This window comes from Lactuca serriola, chromosome 4 (genome assembly GCF_051521515.1).
Source record: "Lactuca serriola cultivar US96UC23 chromosome 4, Lser_US96UC23_V15, whole genome shotgun sequence".
NCBI classification, from domain to species: domain Eukaryota; kingdom Viridiplantae; phylum Streptophyta; class Magnoliopsida; order Asterales; family Asteraceae; genus Lactuca; species Lactuca serriola.
Window position 1 is genome coordinate 319,656,791 of NC_136411.1, and position 9,485 is coordinate 319,666,275.

At 33.6% G+C, this 9,485-nt stretch overlaps 1 protein-coding gene across 1 annotated transcript; it reads right to left on the reverse strand.

Moving 5' to 3' along the window:
* Nucleotides 1-292: 292 nt before the first annotated feature.
* Nucleotides 293-7,043, reverse strand: LOC145097361 (alpha-glucosidase-like). The gene is made up of 5 exons (XM_079034904.1): nt 6,618-7,043; nt 2,805-3,502; nt 2,471-2,701; nt 1,437-2,083; nt 293-1,327 (listed from the first exon to the last, which is right to left on the reverse strand). Exons 1-5 carry the CDS (start codon nt 6,830-6,832, stop codon nt 437-439), a joined length of 2,682 nt encoding a protein of 893 aa, XP_078891030.1. The 5' UTR covers nt 6,833-7,043; the 3' UTR covers nt 293-436.
* Between the last annotated feature and the right edge of the window lie 2,442 nt (nt 7,044-9,485).

The window sequence follows — 9,485 nt, forward strand, 5'->3', positions numbered from 1 at the left end:
AATAGTTATAACTTATAAGTTATAGTGTTTAATGTAAAAACTAAATTGTAATCCCAAATCAATTAAAATATTTCCTAAAACTATTTTTATAAACATTAATAATTTCTAAATAAGTATTTTAAAAATAACTTATAATAATAATAGTTAAAAATAAAATTATTATATTTAAAAACAAAAACAATGTTTGATGTTTTAAATAACTACAGTAATAAAAATAAAAAAGTTAAACAAATAAAAAAGTTAAACAAATATAGTTTTAAAATGACGATTAAGCATATATAATTTTAATAGATTTAGTTCAAAATAATTAATATTTTATACTAAATTATTATATCAAAGTTAATTATTATATCAAAGTTAATTATGACATTTTTATATTTAAACAACATATATTTTAAATTTTATAACTGTGCATTCGCCCAGTATTTTTATAAAACTATAATTTTCTTCTTGTTTCTTCACCGCCGCCGCCGCCAAGGTCCAACGTGAACTCGAACCCTTCACCTATCAACATTGACAAACCCATCATCTCCACCGTACGGAACTTCCCAGCACCACAAATCTTCACTGTTCCTGTATGTCCCACGTCGTCACAACCAGTCTTCTCTGAAACATTTTCCAACCCAATAAACGTCAGCTTCTCGATAATCCACTTCCGACTCAACGCAAATCCGCCATTGTCGACCTCTGATTTTAAAATCACAACTTTCCCCGCAAATCGCGTCGAAAATCTCACCAATGTCCAGTTCCCACCTTCCCCTCCAAACCCTAATTCCTCCCCATCATCCAAAAACACCTCCCCGCTGCTATTCTCACTCCCACTAACCGCCACCAGTATGTGAAACGGCGACTCCTTGACTATTTCCGTGGTCAAACCTTCTCTCTGCAACGCGATTATGTTCCCTTCGCGAATATGAACGTTTATATGGTCAGCAGGTGAATCGAGTGTGACATAACTCCCGGATTCTACACTCACCGAATTGGAATAGTTGAATAGATCGAACCAGTTTCCAGATGGAAAGTATGCGTCGATAGAAACTGTATTTGGGGTCAAAACAGGGGAGATTAATACACCTTTTCCGAGGAGAAACTGTGTGCTGATATCGTAAGTGTTGGTGTCTTCCGGGAATGAGAAGAAGAGAGGTCTGGCGATGGGAGTGCCATTAAAATGGGCTTCGTACATTAACGTGTAGAAATAAGGGAGCATTTGGTAACGAAGGCTGAGGACTTTTCGAGATGTTGCTGCTACTGAATCCCAAAGGTAAAGCTCTTGTCTTGTGCTTTGTTTGTCTGAATGGTCTCTTGCAAAAGGGTAAAAAGCACCCAACTGCAAATCATCAAACCCATGTTAGTATTCTATTTGAATTTATTTGTAATCAAGTTGCTATAATTAGGTAAATTTTTCAAAGTAAAATACTCTAATTTTCAAGACTTACCTGAATCCATCTCTGGCAGAGTTCTTCAGTAGTATCTCCAGAAAAACCACAAATATCGGCCCCCACCATCGGAATCCCAAATAACCCGGAATTCAAAATACTCGGAATGGAATACGCCAAATCGTCCCATGTGGCAGCATTATCCCCAGTCCAATGTGCTGTAAATCTCCCGGACCCCACAAACGTCGATCTCGAAAGTATAAACGGCCGTTTTCCCGTTATTTTGACCAAAGATGCCTTTGTTGACCTGGCTTCCATAAATCCATACAAGTTATGTGCATCATAAGCAGTGATGTTCCCAAAATGCAAAGAACTTGCGGGAACGGTTTTGTTATTAATAGGCATTTGGGTTCCAGAATTGTTGATTTTATATGGAGGGTTGTCGAGTTTTGAAGTGGGAATTGGAGGGGAGGAAATGAAATTTGATTCTTCATTCATGTCAAGCCAGATTCCATCGAATGGAAGAAGATTGTGGAATCTATTGATTTCATTGCCCCAAAAGATTCTTCCTTTTGGATTTAAAAAATCGGGGAAATTAACAATTCCAGGCCAAACCTCGCCTACGTATGATATGCCTTCATGTTTTATATAGATATCGGCTTTTTGTCCTCTTATGTAAGTTTCATATGTTGTGTTCACACTGATACCTACAAGAAAACCATAGATTACATGTACGTTAAACTAATATTCAAACTTTATTACAACACAACATTGCTTTATATACAATTAAGTGCAAGAAATAGTAATGTAACTTCATTGATTTGTTTATTATATTTATGACATCCTACTTTCATTTCTTTTCATTACAACATTGTATTTTGAAATATCTACTAAATTATAGCAATGTCATGCAAATATAAAATCGATGTGTGTAAGAATAATAATTAAAAGTACAATTGTGTAATTGAAAGAAAGAAAAGTAAGATGGTATAATAAACAAATATGTGAAAGTACATTTCTATTTCTTGCATCAGCCTTTTTTTTTGTCTAAACAGCCAGTTCTGTTAGAGAGAGAAGATGATGCGGATAAGTACCTGGATCTAATATGAGGACATATTTCTGACCATTTTGGTGAAGCATTTTAACAAATGCTGACATTTTATCCAAAGGAAAATTAATAGGGTCTAAAGTGAAATCTTTATAAGCATCCATATAGTCTATATCTGTCCACATAACCTCTAGCGGGATATTGGCTTTTGCATATCCAGCAACAACACTCTCAAGATCATCAACATCTTTGTAACCCCATCGACACTGATGGAACCCTAAACCCCACCAAAATGAATATTATTAGCTTAATTTTGTAAACAAAACATGTCAATTTTCAAATCGGAAGGGAGAATCCAACTAAAACGTAAATGAACTCACCGAAGGACCAATAGGGCATGGGAGTTGGTCGCCCGATTAAACGAGTGTACTGATCCATGACTAATTTAGGCGAAGGCCCACTAAAGAAGTAGAAATCAAGAACACCTCCAATTACCTTATACGTAATACTATCACCTTTATACTGAACATCCATCCCGTTGCTATTGAGCAACAGTACACCGTGGGTAGTTCCCGCCACCACTTTACCATCAAAATCCGGCGATCTGACATCCATATAATACGGATGTGAACCATATAGATTAAGATCAGGGTTAGCGCTTCCGATATCAGCATTCCAAAGGGTTAGGGTTTGATTGTGCGTTAATTTGAACGAACGCTTGGTGTGCTCTCCGATGCCGTAGATGGAGGATCGGTTAGCAGGAAGGGAAGATGTTAGTTCAAGGTATTGATCTTTGAAGATGAGGACATTGCCAGATGTGTCGAAGAGTATATCGCCGGTGGAACGACGGGTGATTGTGAATCCAAATTGGGTGGTTGTGCCGGTGGTGGTGTTGTGGAGGGTTAAGATGAGGTCGGAGGCGGGATCTGAGAGGAGAAGTTTTGACGGAATTTTTTCGTCGGATTTTGGGGGAAAATTGAAAGTCCGTGGTTGGCGTGGAAGGACGTGGGTTGGAATTTCCCATCTTTGGTGCTTAGCATCGGTGATTCGAATCCTCAAACAATCAGTTGTTTCAAAGCTTTACAAAAACATAAAATTTGAGTCATTCTGTGTTATGTGTTATACCATGAGGGAAAAAGAGAGAAAAGAAACAAAAAAGGACATAGCATTAGGGCGTTTGGGATTGTTTTATAAAATCCAAACATGTTTTTAGACAAAAATACTTATTGACGTATGGTGATGGTAAGAAAAGTTTTTAAAAAACTTTTGAATTAGCTTTTGTGGTGGAAAGTATAATAATTCAATAAATTAAAAAGTGTTTAGCTTAAAATCTTATTTATGAAGTTATTATAGTTAAAAAGGCAAAGATGATATGTACACAACAATTTCTTTTTTGTACGGATAATTTTTTTTCGTTTCTTTTTTGAAAAGTTATATAGGAGATGCTTTTCAAAATCTTATTTTTAATGTGTATTGAAAAGTTATTCTAGAATGTGCTTTTAAGATTGCCATTTATTTATTTACTTTTATTTATTTTATTTTTTTTACTTTACAAAAGATTAATAAATTAATAAGTTGTTTTGAAAAACAATCTCAAATCTTCATCATTTTACCATTTTACCAAGTATGAATCTCAAATCTTCTTTATTTTACCAAGTATGAATGTAGTCGTGGCTTATCACTACTTTCATCTTTGATAGAAAAAAATAATGACATAAAAATACTTCATCCAGTTGAAAAACTAATGATATTAAAAATTACGTGCTCTAAAATCTTACAAATATAAAATACGAAAAATCCAATATTACAAAAAGAAAAAATTACGACATGTCGAAAAATATATTATCAGTTCACTATTGTATCGTCATATCCCTATCGTATCGTCGTATGATGTGAAGTGGAAGAAAATCAAGAAACTCTAAAATTAAATAATGTATTGTCTATATATATATTTTTATAAGACAAAATTGAAAAATTGTCCCTCTAGTTGGCAAATTTCTACAGTTTTGGTCCAAAACGATACCTTGATGCATCATTGGTCCAATTTTGGATATTTTTATTGTTTTTGGTCCCTACACACTTAAAAAGACGATTATGCATTTATAATTTATATTTTTCATTTTTTTAATTGTTGAAATACATAAATTAATTTAATTTATATTTTATTTTTTTTTTCTCCCTAAAAAAACACACAAACGGTGAAAGACACGAAGAAAGAAACAGGGACAGCCAAGGACTGCCACCCTCAACCACCCACCGTCGTCAACCACCACAAACGGGCACCCTCTCTCCCTTGCTTCTTTTCTCAAATAACAATAGCCCTACCAGAGGTGGCATCAACTAGGGGTGTTCGTTTGGATGGATCGGTTTGATCCGATCCAATTAAATAAATCCAAATTGATTTCGGTTTTCAAAATATGAATCCGAATTGTCCAAACTAAATTCAAATCCGATCCAATCCAATCCAATTACAATTCTGTTGGATCGATTTTTGTAATTCGGTTTTCAAAAGTCAAAACAATTTAAAACATATAATTATAATACTATCCAAATTTTAATGAAGAAACAAAAATAAATTATGTAGTTGTGATTTAAAATTTATAAACAAGTAAGAAGGTACATTATAATTTAATATTTAATAGATAAAAAACTTTTGAGAGAAAATGCATATTAAATTGTTTATTATGTGAAACTTTTTGAACTTTTTTGAAAAAAATAAATTATAAAATTAATAAATAACTATAGATATATTAAAAATAAATAAATAATAAATTGTTATTTGGTTTTTTTGGACTATTCGGTTCTTATTTCATAAACCAAAACAATCCAAAATAATGATTCGGTTTTGGTGAAATCCAATCCAAAAATCCGAATATCCGAACCAAATAGTCCAATCCAAATTGTCCAATTGGAAAATTCAGTTTTATCCAAATAGTGAACAGCCCTAGCATCAACCTCCCAAGAACCACTGCTGCCACCCCGTCTTTCCCCCAGTGACGACGAGCAAACACCAACCCCTACCATTCGCCAACATCGATACCGCCAGAAACCTTCACACCCCACCGATCTATTCACACATTGGGGAAGGAGTGATGAACTGGGTCAATAGAGACATCAAGACCTCTTCTTTACCCACCACCAGCTGACTGCCACAACCAAACAACCTCCACCAAGCTTCAAGACCTCTAAAATCTACTGAATCCCCTCGCTCTCTCTCCTCTCGTTCTCTACACCACTACTGACTTTTAATTTTGGTTCCTGAAACAAGATTGGAAATGATTTTCGGATTCGATTTTAGAGGAGAATTTGAAATGGGGACTTCAGTTTTGGATTTGATTTAGGGATTTAAGTTCGTTTGGGGCAACACCATCTTGAAGGCATATGAGATGGAGGTCTCAGAGATGTAGGAACCGGAAAATGTCCTCCATCATAAAAAGGTGGTCCGATGAAATCATGCCTATGAAGCTAGTGTCCCAGTAGGTATGGTGGTGGTGTTGTGGGTTTGATTTTATATTGGTGGTGGAGATTCCGGTTGGGAGCATGACACACAGAAGAGAGAGAGAGAGAGAGAGAGAGAGAGAGAGAGAGAGAGAGTTGGGTTTATTTTGCTTTTGTTTTTCATTTTATTATGAGAATAAGAAAATAAATAAGAGAAATTAAAATATAATTATTTAAAGGGCATATTAGTCATTTTAGGTGGGATGTGGATCAAAAGCACAAGAAAATACAACCATAGGGACCAAAACCACACAAGGTATCTAAAATTGGACCAGAGGTGCACCAACATTTCGTTTTGGACCAAAATTGCAGAAATGTGCCAACCACAGGACCATTTTTGCAATTTAGTCTTTTTATAATAAATATATACATTTCATAATAAATGAATGATACTTCACATTGATATTATTTTTATATTATTAGCAATAACAGTATCTTTTGTTAAAATAATTTATTAAAATACAATGTATATTTGTAATGATTTATATCAGTCTTTTAAGTTTTAATACGACTGTATCATGAATAACAATTAAAAAAATAACAAAAACTGTAAAAAAATGGAAATCAAATTTGAAGTAAAAATATTTTAAAACCATATCCAAATAAGAAAACAGAACTTAAGATTGTTCTACACTTCTACCGAATGGAAAAAAAGCGGAATCGTAGGAAGCAAGATTTGACGAAATCAGAAGTACCTTGCGAAGAGTTTAAGCTCATCGATGTCAGGTCCAAACAACGAAGATTTCTTGTTCAGTTGAAGATCAGCGACCAATGATTTTCCCGATGAACCTAGGGCAATAGATCGGAGAGAGTACCCATAACCAATCGCTTCCGGCTGTTTAACGGAATCAGCGAGGGTTTTCCGATCAATCGAGAGTAATATCAACAGTATAACTGCTATCGTCGCCATTGTTTCCGGTAGAGTCGGTGCAGATTCATAGGGATGAACGTTGCCCCATTTTGATGGGTTTAACAAATAGAGAAATTGGAGTCGTCCTCTACTGTGAAGTCTACGCCAGTCATTGCTTGTTCTTAAATGCTTAATTTTGTATCATGTGTTCCATCAGCCGGCTGAAGGGGAAACGGCGATGGATATGCCGTGATTTAATTTTCTTTCAAACATAGTGGTCATTGTCAATAGATAAGAATTTGGATTTGTAAGTGTTCTATCAAAGGTTAGTTTTTTTTTTTTTTTTTTTTTTTTTCTTGATCTTTTAGCTTTTTTTAACGAAAGATAGTTTTAAAATGTGTTTGGTTTATTTGTTGACTTCATGACTTTTTTCAAAAGCGTATTTTTATTTTTGCCAAAAAAATTGTTTTAAAAACTTCTTGAAATACCTAAACATCTTTTTGAACTTTTAGTTTTTTTTATAAAAACTAAAAGTTTTAAAAATCATTTTAAAAGATTTTCCAAACACCCTCTATATATGGTATCAATATGTTTCATAATTGTTCTTTGATTTTTTTTTAATGATACTAATCATTTGATTTTTGTTTTGGTTAATGACATAAAGGCCATTATTTATATGGTTTAAATATGGTTTTGTTTTAATTTAATCTCAATTTTTATTTGTGTTATGTAGTCTTTATATTTTAGAAAAGCCTTTTTTAAGCAATTTGCCAGTCACCCATTAATTTATCTGACGTGTTTTTTTTTTCCGAGTTTCGAATATTTACATCTTAGTTTGTGTTGAACTTCAATATTTTTTTCCTCATTTACCATTATTTTTTGATTATTTATTTATTTTTTAGCCCCTTGACTCGTCACCATAAAATATTTAATACTATATTTTCTTCGTTCTATTTATAGAACTTGTTTTTATGTAAAGTTGTTGGCAAATTGGCTTTATCAATTTCTAAAAATAGGTTTTATCTAATTTTTTAGCACAAATTTCGAACTTTAGATGTAATCAAAATGGACAAACGATTACATATTCGTGTTCTCCTCCGTAACACCTGTGTTTTGATATATTATACGTTCAAAGCTGATAAAAGATAAATGAGAAATTACATGTTAAAGTGAAATGTTTGGAAGAGTATAAACAAATGGTTTATTGGGTTTACTTCATCCCATATTAGTGAGAGTATGAAAAGGAAATTAGTTTATAATTACAAAGCCTAGCTAGCTTTGTAAGGCTTATGGAACCAAGGCTTTCTTTTGCGTGCACATGCAAGTGGTGCAAATGCGAGCAGGTTTGGCTTCGGTCCAATGAACTTGCGAGCCGTGTGTTGCTTGTACGAATGCACCACTGGTCGACCAGAAAAATTCAAGGACCTTCTTGCAAATATTTTCTTTACGTTTAAATAGTTACTATAGGCCACGATTTCATATTAATCACATTTTTTTACCTCTATTATTTCGAGTGTAAATAGAAGCTTGAGGATATTGATGGAACAAACCGAACGAAACGAAACACTACTCTTCCTCTCTTACATCTTTACTTCATCATCTTCCATCTTTTTCTGCAACCGAGGTATTTTCCGGGCCAAGTGAGGGTTCGGGTGACCTAGAAGAGTCACCTTTTGTTGTTGTATCATGGGAAACAAACACACATATATGATGAACTTGTTTTAAGGAAATTGTGTTAAACACAGGCCTCAACCAAATTTTCTTTTCGTTTGTTCTGTCGTGCAGTTTTGGGTGATACCCTCCTAACAATCTTAAAACAAATCATTTATGTGAAATGAACAATTGAAAAGAAAAAAAAATTAACTGCTTATGTCTTCTGTTATAGTTCTCAAAGAAAAAGCAGAAATTTTTCTAAAACAACTTCTGATTTCTGTTTGTTTTAGTTTCCAATAATATCGTTCATGGTTTGCTTCTGTTTTCATAAATTCATTTCTAAAACAAATTTCAAAACCAGCTGTTAACAATTTTCAGAATCTATTTTCTGAAGCACCACTCATTTAACAGTTTTACTTGTTGTGAGTGAGTACTAATCTTTAACTGTTTTATTTTGGTTTAACTAAAACTGTTGTTTTTTATGTGTAGTATGACTGTTGAAAGCTCCTAACCACCAAAGCCGAATGGTACTCCTATTGCTCAAGGAGCTCCAATGATGACCATGTCGGTCAATCATGCTGATGATACTTTCAGTGCATTTTGTGCTAATAGAGTCTCCAAGTTCTTTTGCTCATCAGGGGACGATCTTCAGTTTTCGACATATGAACTTCCATCAACATACCTTCAGATTAACTTAACTAGAAAAGCTTTGATAGATCATCTTATGTAAGTGTATTATTTACACTTGCTTAGATAAGACTCGCTATTTATAATGAGCAGATACATTATATATATTTTTCATCATCAAATCTATACAAATATGTGACCCAACAGTGTCATATATTGAGAAAAATGTCACTTCCACCCCCTTTATCTTTTAAACTTCCATGTTTATCCCTCGTAGTATATGACATTTTCCACCCTTCTACTTTATAAAATGTCACTTTCACCCTCTCAACTTTTAACTTTCACAAATTTCACTTAATTTGACCCTCTCAATTTTCTAATTTTTTTGTGTCCACCGTAGTATATTTAATTTGATTTTCCTATAGTTACCACC

Bases quoted from the DNA above. Each gene is read 5' to 3' on its own strand.
- LOC145097361 (XM_079034904.1), bottom strand. From the start codon at position 6,832: ATGGCGACGATAGCAGTTATACTGTTGATATTACTCTCGATTGATCGG. The intron at 2,702-2,804 runs GTGAGTTCATTT...GGTGGGGTTTAG, and splicing joins CATGCCCTATTGGTCCTTCG to GGTTCCATCAGTGTCGATGG. The intron at 1,328-1,436 runs GTAAGTCTTGAA...GATGATTTGCAG, and splicing joins TCTGCCAGAGATGGATTCAG to TTGGGTGCTTTTTACCCTTT.